Source organism: Electrona antarctica (genome assembly GCF_951216825.1).
Source record: "Electrona antarctica genome assembly, chromosome: 24".
Lineage (NCBI taxonomy): Eukaryota > Metazoa > Chordata > Actinopteri > Myctophiformes > Myctophidae > Electrona > Electrona antarctica.
The window spans coordinates 365,410-389,933 of record NC_136803.1 but is presented as its reverse complement, the minus strand read 5'-3'; the positions used below and the strand labels follow the sequence as shown (position 1 = coordinate 389,933).

Genomic DNA, 24,524 nt, shown 5'->3' with positions numbered 1-24,524 from the left:
GACACCGAGGTGACGAACGGAGAGACACCGAGGTGACGAACGGAGAGACAACGAGGTGACGAACGGAGAGACAACGAGGTGACGAACGGAGAGACACCGAGGTGACGAACGGAGAGACAACGAGGTGACGAACGGAGAGACACCGAGGTGACGAACGGAGAGACACCGAGGTGACGAACGGAGAGACACCGAGGTGACGAACGGAGAGACACCGAGGTGACGAACGGAGAGACACCGAGGTGACGAACGGAGAGACACCGAGGTGACGAACGGAGAGACATTGAGAGACACCGAGGTGACGAACGGAGAGACACCGAGGTGACGAACGGAGAGACACCAAGGTGACGAACGGAGAGACACTGAGAGACACCGAGGTGACGAACGGAGAGACACTGAGAGACACCGAGGTGACGAACGGAGAGACACCGAGGTGACGAACGGAGACACCGAGGTGACGAACGGAGAGACACCGAGGTGACGAACGGAGAGACAACAAGGTGACGAACGGAGAGACAACGAGGTGACGAACGGAGAGACACCGAGGTGACGAACGGAGAGACACCGAGGTGACGAACGGAGAGACACCGAGGTGACGAACGGAGAGACACCGAGGTGACGAACGGAGAGACACCGAGGTGACGAACGGAGAGACAACGAGGTGACGAACGGAGAGACAACGAGGTGACGAACGGAGAGACACCGAGGTGACGAACGGAGAGACAACGAGGTGACGAACGGAGAGACAACGAGGTGACGAACGGAGAGACACCGAGGTGACGAACGGAGAGACAACGAGGTGACGAACGGAGAGACACCGAGGTGACGAACGGAGAGACACCGAGGTGACGAACGGAGAGACAACGAGGTGACGAACGGAGAGACACCGAGGTGACGAACGGAGAGACAACGAGGTGACGAACGGAGAGACACCGAGGTGACGAACGGAGAGACACCGAGGTGACGAACGGAGAGACACCGAGGTGACGAACGGAGAGACACCGAGGTGACGAACGGAGAGACACCGAGGTGACGAACGGAGAGACACCGAGGTGACGAACGGAGAGACACCGAGGTGACGAACGGAGAGACACCGAGGTGACGAACGGAGAGACAACGAGGTGACGAACGGAGAGACACCGAGGTGACGAACGGAGAGACACCGAGGTGACGAACGGAGAGACAACGAGGTGACGAACGGAGAGACACCGAGGTGACGAACGGAGAGACACCGAGGTGACGAACGGAGAGACACCGAGGTGACGAACGGAGAGACAACGAGGTGACGAACGGAGAGACAACGAGGTGACGAACGGAGAGACGCCGAGGTGACGAACGGAGAGACGCCGAGGTGACGAACGGAGAGACGCCGAGGTGACGAACGGAGAGACGCCGAGGTGACGAACGGAGAGACGCCGAGGTGACGAACGGAGAGACACCGAGGTGACGAACGGAGAGACACCGAGGTGACGAATGGAGAGACACCGAGGTGACGAACGGAGAGACAACGAGGTGACGAACGGAGAGACAACGAGGTGACGAACGGAGAGACAACGAGGTGACGAACGGAGAGACACCGAGGTGACGAACGGAGAGACACCGAGGTGACGAACGGAGAGACACCGAGGTGACGAACGGAGAGACAACGAGGTGACGAAGTGGAATGTGGAGGAAAGAGAACGGAATGGATGCACCAGAAATACCAGCGACGTCCAGGGTGTTTTAACCCATTCAGACCCAGAGACGTCACTGATGATTCATTTACTAAAACAAAACGACACACGTCGCACGGTGCCAGGCAACCGGGTGACGCGTCACAGGGTCTGCGCAGACATCACAGGGTCTGCGCAGACATCACAGGGTCTGCGCAGACATGACAGGGTCTGCGCAGACATCACGATGTCTGCACACACATCACCGGGTCTGCGCAGACATCACGAGGTCTGCACACACATCACCGGGTCTGCGCAGACATCACGAGGTCTGCACACACATCACAGGGTCTGCGCAGACATCACGAGGTCTGCACACACATCACAGGGTCTGCGCAGATGCATGTATATGTCTGAGGTGTAGTCCTGGAGGCCTGCGTGAAAAGTTAACGGTGCATGTGTGTGTGTGAGAGTGTGTGTGTGTGTGTGTGTGTAAATAGGCAACTGGCCTTCACACAGTGAGCAACTAGCTCACTGTGTGAAGAGTCCATCCAGTACATTATGGGAGGATTTGAGGAAGCTTTTCCTGGGGCGCTCTCTCTCTCTCTCTCCCCCCCCCCCCCCCCCCCCCACAGGCCACATCTCCTGCCCTGTGTCCCGTGGACACCGACACCAACCCTGCCACGGACCCTCGGGGGTCCTTTGTCACTCGGGGAGCGAGCATGGTTCCATCTGGCACCCTAAGGACGACCTGTGGCCCCCAGCCTCGCAGCAAAGCCCCCCCCCCCCCCCCCCCCCCCCTCTGAGGAAGACCTGCGGCAGCAAAGCCCCCCCCCCCCCCCCCCTGTTCCAGGCAAAGCCCCAGAAGTCAAGCCTGACCCGTGAGATTCTGCACAAAGTCAAGGACAAACACCTCTGGCTTCACAACTGCTGGAATGCACTGATAACATGGGTCTACTCTGTTGGTGTTAAAGGTCTGGGCGGGTTTTATGACCTCCATTGCACGCCCGCCCGCCCGCCCACCCACCCGCCCGCCCGCCCGATTCTGGATATTTCAGTGCTTTTGATTTGCCTGCAGTGTTGTTTTCGTCGACTAAAACTAAGACGAAAAATGTTCGTCGACTACCTTTCTTTCCACTGACGAAAACTACATGGAAACTAAATGAAAACTAACCCATGACGACTAAAACTAAGACTAAATATATATACTGACAATTGTCAACAAATAAAAACTAGACTAAAATGTTAGGAAGGTACTATAGTGGACAAGAGTATAAGTGTCAGGAATGAGTTACGGAGTAGGACCCAAAAGCAGGCAACCAGATGCAGAGTAGATTATCTTCAAGGTGTTTATTTGACTATAAATCAGGGGTATTCCAAAAGGCAAAACATAAGCAACAACAGACACAAAACTCACGCGACAGAGGTCTACTGTCCAACAAGGACACACTGCAAACAAAGGGCTTAAATAGACAGGGGGAACAGGACACAGGTGAACTCAATATACAATCAAACACAGGATAGGCTAACAGCCAAGAGGAGAATTAGCAAGAGAGGCCAACTTTGCTTTACTTCCCGTATAGCCCTTTCCACACCTAAGCGCAAAACGGTCGACAGTCACGCACTTCTTAAGCTCTGCGCAGCTTAAATTCCGAGTTTTTAGACAGCTGGTGGATGGAAAAGAAGCTCCACCTCCGCGGACTTTTTGCGCGGAGGAGAGCGTTTCCGGGAATCTGGCCGCCGCGCAAAAAGTCTGCGGAGGTGGAGCTTCTTTTCCATCCACCAGCTGTCTAAAAACTCGGAATTTAAGCTGCGCGCAGCCGAGAATGTGCGCGGCTCTTTCCATAGTGTGGCAGCACCTTATCTGCGTGAGGTGGGCGGTAACATTATTAGGAGACAGGAAGAATGTTGGAGTCTATTCATTTCCAATGGGAGAGTGAACGTGAACACAGCTTCTGAACCATTCCTTAACTCCATGGTCACTGAACTAAATACTGGACCCAATCATCACAAGGCACACAATATTTACAAGATATTCATAGTAAAGTGGCTTCTTTTAGCGAGACAAATCAGGAGAAAATCTACTTTGTTAATGACATTTCTTTATCCCAGCAACAAACTCTCGCGAGATTTGAGATGAGTCCGGAAGCGGCCTCTCTCTGTCCATCTGCAATTTCACGGACAACACATAGGGGGCGCTGACCCCATATTTAAGATGAGAATATGTGAATATGTGAATATTATAACGTGAAATGAATGGACATATTTAAAACGATCCTGAAACTATCCTTATGTGCCCAAATTAGAGCTGGCATAGCCTACTTGGTCTGCAGAGACAGGCAGATATGTAAGCATGGTTGAGGAGGATAGATTATGTAGTCTGTGTGATCTAAAGGAAATTGAAAATGAAATGCCATTCTACAACTCTATTAGGGAGAGACTTTTTAATAAGATAGATCCAAATCATGAATTTATAAATACAATACATACATATATATGGTTGGAGGACTTCGAGAAACTGAAAGGCCTATTTCAAAAGTACACCTTTTAATTTGCCTCATTCCTTGAAAAGGCCTGGTCAATGAGGAGGAGGGCCATTTGCATGTAAAATTACCTTGTTCATTTGTTTTCATTTTTGTTCAAATACTGTACAAATATGTATAATGCATCTTCTTCTATCGGGTTTCATGGCGGTTGGCAAACCTAAATGGTGCATTACCGCCACCTACTAGACTGAGTGTGGAAACAGTGTTGTTGTCAGGGGGGGGAGGGTGGGGGGGAGGTGGAGGTCGGGGAGAAGCAAACCACGCCTACTATATTTAGGAGACCATTAAATGGTCTCCTAAATATAAAAAAGCCTACAAATTTTGTAGGCTTTGTGTACCATTTCGCCTCTATGAAGTTGGCCCATCTTCATACACAAACCATCTTTGCTAAGAGGCAAACAGAACACAGGTGACTAGGATACAATAATCAGGTAGGTAAGACAGAACAGGAAACACCAACAAGAGGAGGCAGGAAGGCACAGAACAATACTACAAAACAAGACAACCAAAACAACAACAGTAACAGTAAACCAAAACCAAACACCACAAGGCCAAATACAAAACATACAGAACAAGTCCAAAACCTAATTAGGATTTAGGACTGTCATAAGTGTTCAAAGGCAACACACATGACAAGCGCTTTCTTTAACATTCAAGGTATTACAGAACATGAACTAAACACAAAATGGTCATGTCATAAATGCTCACGCCATAATAAGAGTTCAGGGTATGGGGCCATAGTCACGCCATAATAAGAGTTCAGGGTATGGGGCCATAGTCACCATAGACATATATACATAGACGCCCTTTCCGGCTCTGAGGCGTGTGTCACCAATTGAAGGCGGAAGCATTAGCGGAAAGCAAGGCGGAAGCTTGTCAAGCTTCCGCGTGCGTAACATAAGTCCCGGAAAAGACGCGCTGTGATTGGCCAGTAGTCACTTGAGTGACAGCGAGAGACATGGAGGAGTCGCATGAGTGACGTCACTTGGGCAGCGCCGCAGCGCGCCTTCAGCAAATGCCTTCAGCACTTCTAAATAAGAAAGCTGCGGAGAACTGTTGCTTTGTGTTCACTCTTTAATGTTTTCTGTTAGTAATCTAATCCCCCTGGCTCTGATGTTGTATTGTTAATAACTTTTGTGTTTGTGTTTGTTTGTTTGTTTGTCTTGTTTTGTATTGTAATGTATATTGTCATGACTGTTATAAAGATTTGTTAAAAAAAAAAAAGAAGCCTTCAGCAAAGCACTTCCGCCTTCATTGGGATACACGTCGCTCCAATGAACTGCAGCGGCAAATGAGGCATCTATTTCTTATAATATCTCAGTCAGAGGAGTGGGGCGTGACACTAAGTCCTTTTACAATTAGTTGCATGCTGAAAATAGACGATCTACAAGCCCACAACGCATTGTGAGCTTGTAGATCGGCTATTTTCATTACGACGGCATCAAGGCTCCGCCAAAATACATTTTAGTTGACGAAATCAACTGTAGATTTAGTTGACAGAGGCGCTGATTGACGGGCAAACAAATCCCTCAACAGTGACATCTGCTGGCAAGGCCAGAAACACAGAGTTCAGGTTGTTTGTTTTGGTGCGATTGAGGTCATGAAACTTTTAGAATAAATTAATTTAAATAAATCAATGAAAATGAATGTCATGAAAAGTTTAACCCATTTCGACCTGAGGACGATTCTACAAAGGTCTGCTACATCCTGACAGTTTTCTGAAAAAACTATGTTTCCATGTCAGTCGTTCTTTCAAAAATAGCAGATCTACAAGCTCATAGCGCGCCACTCGGTGGCACGCTATGAGCTTGTAGATCTGCTATTTTTCAATAGCTAAAGCATAACATGATGCTAACACCAAAAAGGGGTTCCCGCCCAGAACGGGCTAAAGAGGCCAGCGCCGGCATCAAAGCCGTCAGCGCCGGAGAAGCACACTGTGCTCCTCCGGTCGGTCCATCTGGGTCAGAACACACTGAGGGCTAAATTTAGACCCAGTATTTACATATCATGGTCTATAAGGAGATACACACATATTGTTGCTCTAACATCGTTTAGCAAAAACACTGCCTCAAACTTGTCCTCGATCTTTCCGGGCTGTTAATTTATCCCAAAATGTTGATGTCGAAATTTTAAAAAATGACGGTTTTCTGAAAAACCTTATGTTTCTGTATCAGTGGTGCTCAATATTTCATGTCAAGGACCCCAAAAATTATATGTAATAATATGTATCCGCCCCCCCCCCCCCATCTGAAAATAGGTTGTTCCAGGGACCTCCCCAGAAGCAAAGATTTGAGTTAAAATGTTCACTCTGTAATAATATATACCGGTATTCAAAGATTTGAGGCATATTTTCACGATAAAAAAAAAAGCAGACCTACAAGCTGTGCTATGAGGTGTTTTGTATGCGTCTATGGAGTTAACATTACTCTAATAGACCCCCAGGTGTTTTGTATAAGTCTATGTGTCTATGGAGTTAACATTACTCTAATAGACCCCCAGGTGTTCTGTATGTGTCTATGGAGTTAACATTACTCTAATAGACCCCCAGGTGTTCTGTATGTGTCTATGGAGTTAACATTACTCTAATAGACCCCCAGGTGTTCTGTATGTGTCTATGGAGTTAACATTACTCTAATAGACCCCCAGGTGTTTTGTATGGAGTTAACATTACTCTAATAGACCCCCAGGTGTTTTGTATGGAGTTGACATTACTCTAATAGACCCCCAGGTGTTTTGTATGGAGTTGACATTACTCTAATAGACCCCCAGGTGTTTTGTATGGAGTTGACATTACTCTAATAGACCCCCAGGTGTTTTGTATGGAGTTGACATTACTCTAATAGACCCCCAGGTGTTTTGTATGGAGTTAACATTACTCTAATAGACCCCCAGGTGTTTTGTATGGAGTTGACATTACTCTAATAGACCCCCAGGTGTTTTGTATGGAGTTGACATTACTCTAATAGACCCCCAGGTGTTTTGTATGGAGGTAACATTACTCTAATAGACCCCCAGGTGTTTTGTATGGAGGTAACATTACTCTAATAGACCCCCAGGTGTTTTGTATGGAGTTAACATTACTCTAATAGACCCCCAGGTGTTTTGTATGGAGTTAACATTACTCTAATAGACCCCCAGGTGTTTTGTATGGAGTTAACATTACTCTAATAGACCCCCAGGTGTTTTGTATGTGTCTGTATGGAGTTAACATTACTCTAATAGACCCCCAGGTGTTTTGTATGGAGTTAACATTACTCTAATAGACCCCCAGGTGTTTTGTATGTGTCTATGTCTAAAGAAAATATTTCTCCTAAGTATAATCATCGTACCTGATGATCATGTTTTAATAGGGGTGGGGGGGGGGGGGGGATCACGGCATTCCATCGTTGATGGTTTTAACCTACGTTGCACCCCCACGTTAGACGATGTAGCACCTGTTAACCATTCCATTTTGGGCGGGAACCCCTTTTGGTGTTAACATTATGTTATGCTTTAGCTATTGAAAAATAGCAGATCTACAAGCTCGTAGCGCGCCACCAAGTGGCGCGCTACGAGCTTGTAGGTCTGCTATTTTTGAAAAGTCGTGAAAATGCGGCGCAAATCTTTTGTGGGGGGGGGGGGAGGGGGGTCCCTGGAACTACATATTTTGAGATGGGGGTCCGTGGCCCAATAGAGATAATTCTGGGGGTCCTTGACATGAAAAAGGTTGAGCACCACTGACATAGAAACATAGGTTTTTCAGAAAAAAAGGAAAGTACATGCTGGGTAATCTCCCTGGCTGAGGGACATTACTTGTGATTTACTGCAAACAAGCTCAAGATCTGAATGAACTTAATGTTTGTTAGGAATGCAAGAGCCACATTTCTAAGCATTCTTCAGTATGTAATTCATGTAAAATATAGATGTTTTCAGTCCATTGTTATGCAAACTATAACAACAACCAACAACTCTACAAACTCGTCCCATTTAGTCTGTTTAGCAGGTACTAAAGACAGGATGCCTTCAATTGAAATGTGAAATTGGCCTAATTGTCGGTTCTGTAATAAAGTACAGTACATTCTCTCAGACTCAGGCCTTCATCACCTAGTCCGTTATCCAGCGATGTCAGGTCTGTTGCCAAAAACCTTGTGGCTAACACGCTTTTCATTTCTTCGCACTTGGAATATTTGAATGGCGTTTTAACGCGGCTTAACCCATTTTGGGCGGGAACCCCTTTTGGTGTTAGCATTATGTTATGCTTTAGCTATTGAAAAATAGCAGATCTACAAGCTCATAGCGCGCCACCGAGTGGCGCGCTACGAGCTTGTAGGTCTGCTATTTTTGAAAAATCAAAGAACGACTGACATAGAAACATAGCTTTTTCAGAAAACTGTCAGGATGTAGAAGACATTTTTTAGAATCAAAATGGGTTAAAACAAACAAACAAAAATCATTAGGCTCCAAATGAAACACTAGTTCTGCTATGCTTGTAACTGAAACCAGGAGAACGTCATTATTTACCCCTAGTTATTTTTTGACCAATTATTTTGCAGTTTTCTTTCCAATTTCTCCCCTAAATTATAATCCATGCCAATTCCCCCCCAGCGTGTTTCTACAGCCGTCTGTCCGTCCGTCCGTCCGTCCGTCCGTCCGTCCGTCCGTCCGTCCGTCCGTCTCTCTGTCACTGCCAAGCCCTACTTGTTAAGTCTTGGGGAGGAAGGTGACTACACACCTTGTTAAGTCTTGGGGAGGAAGGTGACTCCACACCTTGTTAAGTCTTGGGGAGGAAGGTGACTCCACACCTTGTTAAGTCTTGGGGAGGAAGGTGACTCCACACCTTGTTAAGTCTTGGGGAGGAAGGTGACTCCACACCTTGTTAAGTCTTGGGGAGGAAGGTGACTCCACACCTTGTTAAGTCTTGGGGAGGAAGGTGACTCCACACCTTGTTAAGTCTTGGGGAGGAAGGTGACTCCACACCTTGTTAAGTCTTGGGGAGGAAGGTGACTCCACACCTTGTTAAGTCTTGGGGAGGAAGGTGACTCCACACCTTGTTAAGTCTTGGGGAGGAAGGTGACTCCACACCTTGTTAAGTCTTGGGGAGGAAGGTGACTCCACACCTTGTTAAGTCTTGGGGAGGAAGGTGACTCCACACCTGCTTGTTAAGTCTTGGGGAGGAAGGTGACTCCACACCTTGTTAAGTCTTGGGGAGGAAGGTGACTCCACACCTTGTTAAGTCTTGGGGAGGAAGGTGACTCCACACCTTGTTAAGTCTTGGGGAGGAAGGTGACTCCACACCTTGTTAAGTCTTGGGGAGGAAGGTGACTCCAACACCTTGTTAAGTCTTGGGGAGGAAGGTGACTACACACCTTGTTAAGTCTTGGGGAGGAAGGTGACTCCACACCTTGTTAAGTCTTGGGGAGGAAGGTGACTCCACACCTTGTTAAGTCTTGGGGAGGAAGGTGACTCCACACCTTGTTAAGTCTTGGGGAGGAAGGTGACTCCACACCTTGTTAAGTCTTGGGGAGGAAGGTGACTCCACACCTTGTTAAGTCTTGGGGAGGAAGGTGACTCCACACCTTGTTAAGTCTTGGGGAGGAAGGTGACTCCACACCTTGTTAAGTCTTGGGGAGGAAGGTGACTCCACACCTTGTTAAGTCTTGGGGAGGAAGGTGACTCCACACCTTGTTAAGTCTTGGGGAGGAAGGTGACTCCACACCTTGTTAAGTCTTGGGGAGGAAGGTGACTCCACACCTTGTTAAGTCTTGGGGAGGAAGGTGACTCCACACCTTGTTAAGTCTTGGGGAGGAAGGTGACTCCACACCTTGTTAAGTCTTGGGGAGGAAGGTGACTCCACACCTTGTTAAGTCTTGGGGAGGAAGGTGACTCCACACCTGCTTGTTAAGTCTTGGGGAGGAAGGTGACTCCACACCTTGTTAAGTCTTGGGGAGGAAGGTGACTCCACACCTACTTGTTAAGTCTTGGGGAGGAAGGTGACTCCACACCTTGTTAAGTCTTGGGGAGGAAGGTGACTCCACACCTTGTTAAGTCTTGGGGAGGAAGGTGACTCCACACCTTGTTAAGTCTTGGGGAGGAAGGTGACTCCACACCTGCTTGTTAAGTCTTGGGGAGGAAGGTGACTCCACACCTTGTTAAGTCTTGGGGAGGAAGGTGACTCCACACCTACTTGTTAAGTCTTGGGGAGGAAGGTGACTCCACACCTTGTTAAGTCTTGGGGAGGAAGGTGACTCCACACCTTGTTAAGTCTTGGGGAGGAAGGTGACTCCACACCTTGTTAAGTCTTGGGGAGGAAGGTGACTCCACACCTTGTTAAGTCTTGGGGAGGAAGGTGACTCCACACCTTGTTAAATCTTGGGGAGGAAGGTGACTCCACACCTTGTTAAGTCTTGGGGAGGAAGGTGACTCCACACCTTGTTAAGTCTTGGGGAGGAAGGTGACTCCACACCTTGTTAAGTCTTGGGGAGGAAGGTGACTCCACACCTTGTTAAGTCTTGGGGAGGAAGGTGACTCCACACCTTGTTAAGTCTTGGGGAGGAAGGTGACTACACACCTTGTTAAGTCTTGGGGAGGAAGGTGACTCCACACCTTGTTAAGTCTTGGGGAGGACGGTGACTCCACACCTTGTTAAGTCTTGGGGAGGAAGGTGACTCCACACCTTGTTAAGTCTTGGGGAGGAAGGTGACTCCACACCTTGTTAAGTCTTGGGGAGGAAGGTGACTCCACACCTTGTTAAGTCTTGGGGAGGAAGGTGACTCCACACCTTGTTAAGTCTTGGGGAGGAAGGTGACTCCACACCTTGTTAAGTCTTGGGGAGGAAGGAGACTCCACACCTTGTTAAGTCTTGGGGAGGAAGGTGACTCCACACCTTGTTAAGTCTTGGGGAGGAAGGTGACTCCACACCTTGTTAAGTCTTGGGGAGGAAGGTGACTCCACACCTTGTTAAGTCTTGGGGAGGAAGGTGACTCCACACCTTGTTAAGTCTTGGGGAGGAAGGTGACTCCACACCTTGTTAAGTCTTGGGGAGGAAGGTGACTCCACACCTTGTTAAGTCTTGGGGAGGAAGGTGACTCCACACCTGAACAAAGAGTTTCACAGCAAAGCCAGCAAACACGAGATAGCCTCTCTCTCCCCCTGGTCTCGCGTATGGCAAAATAACTTTAGTGATGCGGGACAAAGGGGAGGCACAAAACAGGGGTTGGGGGGGCAAGGCATCCGGCCACCATTGATTTAGCCTCGCTGGGCGACGCGCAGCGTCGACAGATCAATGAGACACGCAGGTGTGTGTGTGTGCGTGCGCGTGCGTGTGTGTGTGTGTGTGTGTGCGTGCACAAATCAATGAGACATGCAGGTATTCGTGTCCTCATTAAATTAACGCCGTTTGCTCAGCAGATCAATGCAGAGGTTACGACTCCGCCCACACAGAGGTTATGGCCCCGCCCCCCCACCGGCCAGGTTGAAAAGCACCACACCCCCGAGGGAGGGAGGGAGGGGGGTGTTGGGGGGGGGGCATGAGGGTTTATTGCCTTCATAAAACGTGCCAGGTCAGATTTCTAGGTGGAGAAAGAATAAGTACTCGCTCGTTTTACTTTAAACCATTTAGTTCGCTCTGAAATAATATATATATTCAAAGATTTGTGTCACATTTTGTGTCACGATTTTTCAAAAATAGCAGACCTACAAGCTCGTAGCGCGGCACTCGGTGCCGCGCTACGAGTTTGTAGATCTGCTATTTTTCAACAGCTAAAGTATAACATTATTTTGAGACCGTCGTTTCCGAAACGGCCTTTTTATGGCGATATGGCCGATTCAGATGACGCTACCGATTATATTGTGCATCTCTGCTAAATTCCCAACATGTCTACATGCCATGGCAATAAAAGGACTTCCGATTCTGATTTCATTCCTATATGGACAACGGCCAGCCTACAAGCTAGGAGCTTGTATGTCTCATTGTCTGCCGTCTTCCCCGCACGACCCCACCGCACGACTCGAACCGCACGATCGCATAATTGAAGCGTAAAATAGGGCTTAACCCATTTTGGGCGGGAAACCCCTTTTGGTGTTAGCGTTATGTTATGCTTTAGCTATTGAAAAAAAAAAAGCGCGCTACGAGCTTGTAGGTCTGCTATATTTTGAAAAATCGAAGAACGACTGACATAGAAACATAGCTTTTTCAGAAAACTGTCAGGATGTAGAAGACATTTATAGAATCTGATCTCAGGTCAGAATGGGTTAAAGTGATTAAACCCATCAATTCAAGGGCAGCGCCGTTGGTCGTCTTCTCCTCACAGAGACTCTGAAATGATCCCGACACAAACCTCCTCCTCCTCCTCCTCCTCTTCTCCTCACAGAGACTCTGAAATGATCCCGACACAAACCTCCTCCTCCTCCTCCTCCTCCTCCTCCTCCCAGAGACTCTGAAATGATCCCGACACAAACCTCCTCCTCCTCCTCACAGAGACTCTGAAATGATCCCGACACAAACCTCCTCCTCCTCCTCCTCCTCCTCCTCCTCCTCCTCTCCTCACAGAGACTCTGAAATGATCCCGACACAAACCTCCTCCTCCTCCTCCTCACAGAGACTCTGAAATGATCCCGACACAAACCTCCTCCTCCTCCTCCTCCTCCTCCTCCTCACAGAGACTCTGAAATGATCCCGACACAAACCTCCTCCTCCTCCTCACAGAGACTCTGAAATGATCCCGACACAAACCTCCTCCTCCTCCTCCTCCTCCTCCTCCTCCTCCTCTTCTCCTCACAGAGACTCTGAAATGATCCCGAAAACAAACCGCGGCCTCGTCTTCAGGTCACTGAATACCTCATAAGTCACAACAGGCTTATCTTTTAATGTAACCACCACCTATACACCGTGTGCGTGCGTGCTTGCGTGTGTGTGCGCATGCGTGCGCTTGCCTGCGCTTGCGTGCGCTTGCGTGCGCTTGCGTGCGCTTGCCTGCGCTTGCGTGCGTGGCGTGCAATTAATGCAGTCAGGACTTTTCTGTGTGGATGTCTGGGCTGTCAAGGCCAGAAAGTAGATTTATTTGCCACTCAGTTGGCCCAGCGCTGCAATACCAAATTCGGCCACTATGTCCATTTGGCCTCAGGGGTTCCTCCGGGTGCCGTCTCTATTCATATATACTCTAAGATCAGTAGGCGTTTCCCGCATAACTTCCGGGTATAATTATGTCCTGTAGTGAAAGTATTGGAAATTGGAAATACTCGAGTAAAGTAGAAATACCCTATAAACTAACTAAGCACACAGTACTTACTACTTACGTAATTGTACTTATTTACTTTCCACCACTGTGTGTAGGTTTAGGTTTACACCTTCACCGTTAGTTATGTAAGGTGAGCTTAAACATCTGGATAAATACATAGTGGCTGGAGGTCACTGTAGGATATCACACGCACGCACGAACGCACGCACGCACACACGCACACACACGATCTGTGTATCATATGCATAAAGCAGCATGCACTGAGCCAGACAGATTAACCTGTGGGGGGTATACAGCCTTTGTACAGAGTATTATCAAGTGTGTGTGTGTGTGTGTGTGTGTGTGTGTGTGTGTGTGTGTGTGTGTGTGTGTGTGTGTGTGTGTGTGTGTGTGTGTGTGTGTGTGTGTGTGTGTGTGTGTGTGTGTGTGTGTGTGTGTGCATCACTATGATAGACACTATGCCTATATTTGCTCAGACACTATGACGTGAAATTCTCCATTAATTGAATTTAATGTTTGCGTAAGACGAAAATCTACAAATCTACTCTACTCAAAAATACAAGAGAAAGACAAGAGAAAGCCTAATGCATCAAGAAACTGGTCAAACATTGGCCAAACTGTCAAATAATAATATGAGAAAGAGTTGTAAGGCATTGTTCAAATATGCGTTTTTTGGGGAGTCCACAGTTCGAGTATTTTGGGGAGTCCCCAGTTCAAATATGAGTATATTGGGGAGTCCCCAGTTCAAATATGAGTATATTGGAGAGTCCCCAGTTCAAATATGAGTATTTTGGAGAGTCCCCAGTTCAAATATGAGTATTTTGGGGAGTCCCCAGTTCAAATATGAGTATTCGTTGAGGACTCAGGGCCTGCAGAAGGTACTGTACATTGAGAAGCAGTGCAGCAGAATACAGAAACATATAAATATTATCTATAGCGTCTGCATGACGAGGCATAAAGGACAGACCGCACAGTGAAACCCAAGCCACGCGGGCCTCATCACGTTGCCCTGGGACTGGGTGGGGAGCTGAGCTACACGCTGGGCTCCGTATACAGCACAGAGTAACACGTTACCCTGGGACTGGGTGGGGAGCTGAGCTACACGCTGGGCTCCGTATACAGGGCAGAGTAACATCACGTTACCCTGGGACTGGGTGAGGAGCTGAGCTACACGCTGGGCTCCGTATACAGCGCAGAGTAACATCACGTTACCCTGGGACTGGGTGGGGAGCTGAGCTACACGCTGGGCTCCGTATACAGCACAGAGTAACATCACGTTACCCTGGGACTGGGTGGGGAGCTGAGCTACACGCTGGGCTCCGTATACAGGGCAGAGTAACATCACGTTACCCTGGGACTGGGTGGGGAGCTGAGCTACACGCTGGGCTCCGTATACAGCACAGAGTAACATCACGTTACCCTGGGACTGGGTGGGGAGCTGAGCTACATGCTGGGCTCCGTATACAGGGCAGAGTAACATCACGTTACCCTGGGACTGGGTGGGGAGCTGAGCTACACGCTGGGCTCCGTATACAGCACAGAGTAACATCACGTTACCCTGGGACTGGGTGGGGAGCTGAGCTACACGCTGGGCTCCGTATACAGGGCAGAGTAACATCACGTTACCCTGGGACTGGGTGGGGAGCTGAGCTACACGCTGGGCTCCGTATACAGCACAGAGTAACATCACGTTGCCCTGGGACTGGGTGGGGAGCTGAGCTACACGCTGGGCTCCGTATACAGCACAGAGTAACATCACGTTACCCTGGGACTGGGTGGGGAGCTGAGCTACACGCTGGGCTCCGTATACAGCGCAGAGTAACACGTTACCCTGGGACTGGGTGGGGAGCTGAGCTACATGCTGGGCTCCGTATACAGCGCAGAGTAACAAACAGATAATACTGAACAGAACCCGAGTGTCGCTTCAAAAGAAGTGGACTTTTTTTTCCCGTGAAAAGGGAATGATTCCCTGACTGCTTCTCTCTCTCTCTAGCCCTTTCCACACCTAAGCGCAAAACGGTCGACAGCCACGCACTTCTTAAGCTCTGCGCAGCTTAAATTCTGAGTTTTTAAGACAGCTGGTGGATGGAAAAGAAGCTCCACCTCCGCGGACTTTTTGCGCGGAGGAGAGCGTTTCCGGGAATCTGGCCGTCGCGCAAAAAGTCCGCGGAGGTGGAGCTTCTTTTCCATCCACCAGCTGTCTAAAAACTCAGAATTTAAGCTGCGCGCAGCCGAGAACGTGCGCGGCTCTTTCGATAGTGTGGCAGCACCTTCTCTCCGTGTCCACTGGCTCTGCTTTCACACACAGCCTCCTGTGAGCAGCCAGAGCGACAGAGCGAACGCAGGAGTGTGACAGACAGACAGACAGACGGATGGATGGATGGATGTCGGTTGGCAGCAGAATGCATGCACCACACAGAGAACAGAGCACAGAGCACAGCCAGGGCCAAGAAACACTATACACACACACATGACATAAGTGACATACAATACAGTACAGTACAGTACAGTGGTATACTGGCAAAGACACCTCCTCATTACCACTAGGCTGATGCATAGGCTATTCTCTCTGGAATGTGCCACGGTGTTCCTAGTGAGCCATTTCAGTTACAGAGGGATGGGAGTTTATACGTTTTTACTTCTTCTCACTCCTTTTCGGATATGCTTAGATTTCTTTCTTTGTCTTTTCTTTATTTCTTCTTGCTATATTTTAAACTAAAATTGTTTTTCTTTGTGATGCGAAATGCAAGGAATTGTTTCTGTTTTATTGGCATATTCGATATAACCATGACAAACAAACAAACAATAAAAAAAAAATATATATATATATATATACAAACAGTATCATTGTAGCGCTTTCAAGCCCCTCAGTGAGCTGTTCACGTTATACATCTAGTTTAAGGGTACACTGGCTAAAATGCCTGTGTGTTCTACCTGTGGGTTAAGTTATGTAAGTTTTGTATTTGTTTTACATGCTTTTATGATTTTTATTGCCTGTTGTATCTCTTGTATGTTACCCCGTGTATGTATCCCTATGGACCTGAGTCTGCTAATAAAGTTGAATTGAATATATATATAACCCCCGCATGCTTGGTGAAGATATGCACCAACCGGTGGTCCCTGGGGGGGGTCCAGGTGGTCCCCAGCTGAATGATGGAGTCGGTAACCAAATGGACCCTTATAGATCTTTAACAGTCTCTTGAGAGAGCGTAAGTAACATGAAACCAAATGGATCAGTAAAGTAAAAGGGTAAAGGGTCCATTTGGTATCGCGTTACTCTCTCTCTCTCTCTCTCTCTCTCAAGAGCTAGATTATTGCTAAACATCTGCATTACTTCACTTGCAAGACGTCGACACATCAATCAACGTTTGCCTGTTATCTCTCCTAATGGTACCAACACCATGTTATCTCTCCTAATGGTACCAACATCATGTTATCTCTCCTAATGGTACCAACATCATGTTCTCTCCTAATGGTACCAACACCATGTTATCTCTCCTAATGGTACCAACACCATGTTGTCTCTCCTAATGGTACCAACATCATGTTGTCTCTCCTAATGGTACCGACATCATGTTGTCTCTCCTAATGGTACCGACATCATGTTATCTCTCCTAATGGTACCGACATCATGTTATCTCTCCTAATGGTACCAACATCATGTTATCTCTCCTAATGGTACCAACATCATGTTCTCTCTTAATGGTACCAACACCATGTTATCTCTCCTAATGGTACCAACACCATGTTATCTCTCCTAATGGTACCAACATCATGTTATCTCTCCTAATGGTATCAACATCATGTTATCTCTCCTATTGGTACCAACATCATGTTATCTCTCCTAATGGTACCAACATCATGTTATCTCTCCTAATGGTACCAACATCATGTTATCTCTCCTAATGGTACCAACATCATGTTCTCTCCTAATGGTACCAACATCATGTTATCTCTCCTAATGGTACCAACATCATGTTATCTCTCCTAATGGTACCAACATCATGTTGTCTCTCCTAATGGTACCAACACCCTGTTATCTCTCCTAATGGTACCAACACCATGTTATCTCTCCTAATGGTACCAACATCATGTTATCTCTCCTAATGGTACCAACATCATGTTATCTCTCCTAATGGTACCAACATCATGTTATCTCTCCTAATGGTACAAACATCATGTTATCTCTCCTAATGGTACCAACATCATGTTATCTCTCCTAATGGTACCAACATCATGTTCTCTCCTAATGGTACCAACACCATGTTATCTCTCCTAATGGTACCAACACCATGTTGTCTCTCCTAATGGTACCAACATCATGTTGTCTCTCCTAATGGTACCGACATCATGTTGTCTCTCCTAATGGTACCGACATCATGTTATCTCTCCTAATGGTACCGACATCATGTTATCTCTCCTAATGGTACCAACATCATGTTATCTCTCCTAATGGTACCAACATCATGTTCTCTCTTAATGGTACCAACACCATGTTATCTCTCCTAATGGTACCAACACCATGTTATCTCTCCTAATGGTACCAACATCATGTTATCTCTCCTAATGGTATCAACATCATGTTATCTCTCCTATTGGTACCAACATCATGTTATCTCTCCTAATGGTACCAACATCATGTTATCTCTCCTAATGGTACCAACATCATGTTATCTCTCCTAATGGTACCAACATCATGTTATCTCTCCTAATGGTACCAACATCATGTTCTCTCCTAATGGTACCAACATCATGTTATCTCTCCTAATGGTACCAACATCATGTTATCTCTCCTAATGGTACCAACATCATGTTGTCTCTCCTAATGGTACCAACACCCTGTTATCTCTCCTAATGGTACCAACACCATGTTATCTCTCCTAATGGTACCAACATCATGTTATCTCTCCTAATGGTACCAACATCATGTTATCTCTCCTAATGGTACCAACATCATGTTATCTCTCCTAATGGTACAAACATCATGTTATCTCTCCTAATGGTACCAACATCATGTTATCTCTCCTAATGGTACCAACATCATGTTATCTCTCCTAATGGTACCAACATCATGTTATCTCTCCTAATGGTACCAACATCATGTTGTCTCTCCTAATGGTACCAACATCATGTTGTCTCTCCTAATGGTACCAACACCATGTTATCTCTCCTAATGGTACCAACATCATGTTATCTCTCCTAATGGTACCAACATCATGTTCTCTCCTAATGGTACCAACATCATGTTCTCTCCTAATGGTACCAACATCATGTTATCTCTCCTAATGGTACCAACATCATGTTGTCTCTCCTAATGGTACCAACATCATGTTGTCTCTCCTAATGGTACCAACATCATGTTGTCTCTCCTAATGGTACCAACATCATGTTGTCTCTCCTAATGGTACCAACATCATGTTGTCTCTCCTAATGGTACCAACATCATGTTGTCTCTCCTAATGGTACCAACATAATGTTCTCTCCTAATGGTACCAACATGTTGTCTCTCCTAATGGCACCAACATCATGTTGTCTCTCCTAATGGTACCAACATCATGTTCTCTCCTAATGGTACCAACATCATGTTGTCTCTCCTAATGGCACCAACATCATGTTGTCTCTCCTAATGGTACCAACATCAATACAGCATGGATGGGATTGTTGGACAAAATCATATCCAACGACAACATCATATTCTAAGTCTTGGGTCTGAGAGAGGCAAAAAGAATGGTGGTCCGTGACTCAAATGCTGAATGAATGACAGGCCTTGATGTGATAAATGTTTAAAATCACTGCGATTCGAACTCTGAACAGAGTGACCGCTTCCCTCCAACACCAGAACTCTGAACAGAGCGACCGCTTCCCTCTGAACACCAGAACTCTGAACAGAGCGACCGCTTCCCTCCAACACCAGAACTCTGAACAGAGCGACCGCTTCCCTCCAACACCAGAACTCTGAACAGAGCGACCGCTTCCCTCTGAACACCAGAACTCTGAACAGAGCGACCGCTTCCCTCCAACACCAGAACTCTGAACAGAGCGACCGCTTCCCTCCAACACCAGAACTCTGAACAGAGCGACCGCTTCCCTCCAACACCAGAACTCTGAACAGAGCGACCGCTTCCCTCTGAACACCAGAACACAAAGTAAACACAAGCAATCCCATAACACTCCTCGCCGGGACGCTCAGCCCGCCAACACCCATAGATCGCCAGCGCCATCTAGCGATAGCTCAGCATAGGCCATCGTAGAGTCCTATTCTAGTACGTCATGGAAGACGCCGGCCGCCTCTCGGAGAGACGGAAACAGTAATGGCGGAGATGGTGGTCCCCGGCGTGGGGGCCTAATTCCAGGTACTCACCGTCCTTGCGGTGGTAGGTGATCTCCACGCGGCGCTCGTCGGACCCCAGGAGGGCGGTGGCCACCTGCGCCACGGCGTGGCGGCTGGTGAAGGCCCCGTGCAGAAAGTCGCAGGTGCACGGCCGCTGCATCACGTCGGGCCGCGAGAAGCCCGTCATCTCGCAGAAGCCGTCGTTGCAGTAGATGATGGCGCAGTTCTGCACGCGGGCGTTGGCGATGATGAACTTCTTGTCTGGGGGATGGAGGGGGAGGGGGGGGGGGGGGGGGAGGAAAAGCTTTGGTAAGTGGAGAGGTGGATGATGTGTCGGCATGGCGACCATTTTGTTTGTGAGCACAACAGTGTCCTGGAAATAAGTGGTTCCCAAACTTTTTCATGTCAAGGACCCCCAAATTGACACAAATTAGCGAGATATGCCAGGGACCCCCATAAGAGAAGATTTTTACGGCTCTAGCAGTGATTCTCAACCAGTTTAATTTCAAGGACCCCCCCAGTTTGACATGCATTAGTCTACGGACCCCCATTTAATGGCATTTCTATCTCTGAGACCCCCGATTTATATTGTAAAATCAATGTTGATTTAACTCTGAGAGTGTACACGAGAGTGCAAACGGTTTCATTTGTCCACACTATAATTTAGCTGGGGACCCCCTGGAACTCCCTCGGGGACCACTGGGGGTCCCTAGACCCCACTTTGGTGAACAGTAGATGTCGCACAGAGTTCACCTCGGAGCAAATACCGGTACTGCAAAACAATCACACCTGTGTGAAGTGAGCGTCGCTCTTATCATCATAATATTCAGTACATCATCTCATTCTGGCCAATCACACTTTTCCGCCTTCACTTTTTACCCTCGATAATGATGTACTTTGCTCAGCCAATAAAATAGTCGCTATGATTTGCTCAGCCAATCAAATCGTCGCTATGATTTGCTCAGCCAATTAAATCCTCGCTATATGGGGTACACACGAACACACACAGCTGGGCATATAGGAGGTAGTGCTGCCAACGAATATTCCATATTCGAATGAATATTCGAATGTAAAACAATAAAAGAATAATCGAATATTTAAAATTAAGATTCGAATAAAATAAAATAACAATACAATTGCTGTGTGAGTTCTGGCGAGACTCTGTGCCACGTAAAATAAAACATTATACAAATATTAGGCTATTAAGATAATTATGAATCATTCATTTGATCTCGCAAGACTCAAGAGAGAGCATTTCTACAGGACCGGACCATACAGGACCGGCCCATACAGGACCGGCCCATACAGGACCGGCCCATATTATAGATAAAGAAAGAGAAAGTTTTACAGCATATTATTCTGCAATATTCATATCATATTCATATTAAAATCATATACATTCGACATTCGAAATCATTCGAAAATTGTTCGAATACATGTGGTGTTTTAAAGGAATATTCGAATATCATTTTTAGCCAATTCTGGCAGCACTAATATAGGAGGGGCCACAGCGTCCCTCAAAACACAAATGACGTTTGATGAACAGCATTTATGGATTCATATCCAATCAGTTGTGTGTCTGATGCCACTTGCAGTTGCTGTATACCATACATGGGCTACTGGCGGCCCGGGGGCCACATGGGGCCACATGGGGCCCTCACCTTCACTTAATGTGGCCCTCAGGTTAATGTTGGAATACTGATATATTATTTATTTCAGCTGTTACAATTCCACAACATGCAAACATGACCCGCTTTAATTACTTCAGTCTATCTGTATTTAGTTCATAAAGTTAACATAACTATAACTAAATGCATACATAAAAAGGTTGCTTTTCAGGATTCCAATTAATAAATAGCAAAACAATGATTCAGGATTTCAATTCAAATATAGCAAAAATAGTCGATCTACAAGCTCAAAACGTGTCGCGGCGCGACGCGTTTTGAGCTTGTAGATCGGCTATTTTTGCTACAACAGTAATATGCACTGTGGCCCCTCTGGAGTGAGTGTGGAACTATAGTGTGCCTCTGGAGTGAGTGTGGAAATATAGTGGCCCTCTCCATCGTCAAAGTTGCCCAGCCCTGCTGTATACTATAGTATTTATTTTCTAATATATTTTATGTTTTACAAACATGCATAATCCATGAACTTCAATCTAGAGAGACGGATACAAAAAGACATTTCCTGGCTGCAGCTGTTCGGAGTGTCTGGCTGAGCGTGGCCAAATTAAACTTCATGCCAGCCCAGCTCTGATTTATGATAATGAAATAATGGCTCCACACACATCAACATTTAAGGATGGTAAATGATGCCTGACAAACGTGCAGTACAGGCCTATAAGTTGAAACACACCCAAACGTGGGAGAAAACACAATGCAAAGGCAAAATATATATATGCCTTTTTAACCAATTTTGACCTGGGAACGATTCTACAAATGTCTCCTAAATCATGACAGTTTTCTGAAAAAAACCTTTTCCATGTCAGTCAAGGACCCCCAACAGTATATGTATTTGGCCACAACCCCCATCTGAAAACATGTAGTTCCAGGGACCCTCCCTCCCAGAAGCAAAGATGAGTTAAAAACGTTCGCTTTGAAAGAATATATTATATTCAAAGATTTGCGCCACATTTTCACGATTTTTCAAAATATAGCAGACCTACAAGTTCATAGTGCGGCACTCGGTGGTGTGCTATGAGCTTGTAGATCTGCTATTTTTCACAGGTTAGATCTATAGATCTATGACAATGCATGGTGGGATTACAGGTTAGATCTATAGATCTAATGCCAATGCATGGTGGGATTACATGTTCGATCTATAGATCCATGACAATGCATTGTTATCATATGGTTAGATTACAGATTAGATCTATAGATCTAATGCATCGTTTGCATGGTGGGATTACAGATTACTAGATCTATAGATCTAATGCACCGATATGAGGCAGCCTTGTTTATGATTATGTCATCATAGTTGGTGCCTTGCATGGTTTCCACTGCCATCGGTGTGTGAATGTGTGTGTGAATGGGTGTGTGAATGGGTGAATGTAATGCACAATCTCTGTAAAGCGCCTTGGATAAAGACGCTATATAAATGCACCATTTACCATTTATCATGTTGCGTTTATGTGGACATAATGAACGCTGTGCAAGAATTACATTTAATAATTAACTTGTTGACATAGTAAATGGTCCAAGGTGCTTTACATAGATGGTGCATTACATTCACTCCTTCACACACACATTCACACACCTATGACAGAGGAAACCATGCAAGGCACCAACCAGCACATCAGGAGCAATTTGGGGTTCAGTGTCTTGCCCAAGGACACTTCGACATGTAGACAGGAGGAGGAGGAGCCGGGATTTGAACCGCCGACCCGTGGATCATTGGACGACCTGCTCTACCTCCTGGGCCACAGTCGCCCGAGTATAGACCACTATCAGACACGACACGGGGCATCCCAGATCCACACAATAACCAAACAGCTGGTCCTGCAGCCTAGAACTAGTCACTACTCACACAGTAGAACAACGGAGTGACAGTTGTGTGTGTGTTGTGTGTGTGTGTTGTGTGTGAGTGACAGTTGTGTGTGTGTTGCTGCACATTGTGCACAGCAGACCAATGATTGATTGATTGATTGATAGGATTGAAATATTTATTAACAGTTTGCAGAATTACAGTACATTTCAAGCACAAACGCAATACAAATACTGTCAACTGTGAGTGGACGACCCAATACAGCATTACACTTGTTTACAAGAGGGTCCATTTGTATCCGTCTATTTGTACGTCTCTAAATGTTTTGATGAATTGAACAAGGTGGACCCTCTTGTAAACAAGTGTAATGCTTTATCGGGTCGTCCACTCACAGTTAACATTCTTTGTATTGTGTGTGTGCTTGAAATGTACTGTAATTCTGCAAACTGACTGTTAATACATATTTCAATCAATCAATCCACCTTGTTCAATTCATCAAAAACATTTAGAGACGTACAAATAGATACTTTATATATATATATATATATATAGAACAGAACAGGAATTGATCATAAAGGATCAGATCCATCCATCCATGTATGCAGCGGTTTATTCTGAAAATGCAAACCCAAAACCAGAGCACCTTGCATGGAAGCCCCGGCGCTGCACCGCGCCGCACGGAACGGTTGAACGGTACAGCCTCGTATAAATTCATAATATAAACATCATAATACTCACTTTGTCCTTCGAATTTCCGTATGATTATTCCCAGAAAGGTGTTCTGTGGTGCCACGTGACCCCTTCTGACAGGCATGGTTATTGGTTTGTTTGGTTCAAACAAATTAAACCCCCCGAAATTAAAAACAAAAAATAAAATATGCTTCTTAATGAATTCTTCTGTCTGTCCGTCTCCGGATGAAGGGAGAAAGCGGAGCCCGTATATATGAAGTTGGAGAGAGAGAGAGAGAGAGAGAGAGAGAGAGAGAGAGAAGGAGAGGGAGAGAGAGAGAGAGAGAAGGAGAGAGAGGGAGAGAGAGAGAGGTTCCCTTGATGTTGTTCCTTTGTCCCTGTAGCAGTCAGTCACTCCTCCGTGCTTTGGGGATCCTCACACCGGACAACACTCTCACTGATCAGCGGTTATTTCTGTCAACTTCCAGGCGTCCATCTCACACTATATACAGGCAGCCTCCCCCGGCGTTGATCCGCCAGCACCACGCCGACGCCACGCCGACCGTCCGTCCAGTCCGGTCCGGTCCGCCCGGAGACCTCCTCCGCTCCTATCCCCCGATCACCGTCCTCACCT

At 46.7% G+C, this 24,524-nt stretch overlaps 1 protein-coding gene and 1 long non-coding RNA gene across 3 annotated transcripts in view; both read right to left on the bottom strand.

The window, feature by feature from the left end:
* The window catches only part of LOC306917154 (voltage-gated inwardly rectifying potassium channel KCNH7-like), a 228,583-nt gene extending 204,263 nt beyond the window's left edge, over positions 1-24,320 (bottom strand). The window contains exons 1-2 of the mRNA XM_079495287.1: positions 23,960-24,320; positions 19,772-20,002 (exon numbers count right to left, since the gene is read on the bottom strand). Of these exons, the coding sequence (XP_079351413.1) occupies positions 19,772-20,002; positions 23,960-24,035 (307 nt within the window). The 5' untranslated portion in view covers positions 24,036-24,320. The remainder of the gene's footprint in view (positions 1-19,771; positions 20,003-23,959) is intronic.
* On the bottom strand, positions 16,782-18,305 carry LOC306916883. 2 transcript variants are annotated; one of them, XR_013789043.1, is made up of 3 exons: positions 18,249-18,305; positions 17,441-17,537; positions 16,782-16,874 (listed from the first exon to the last, which is right to left on the bottom strand). It is a non-coding gene; the product is annotated as an uncharacterized lncRNA (long non-coding RNA). The 2 variants fall into 2 exon arrangements; XR_013789044.1 differs by lacking the exon at positions 16,782-16,874 and adding an exon at positions 17,276-17,334.
* Positions 24,321-24,524: the final 204 nt, after the last annotated feature.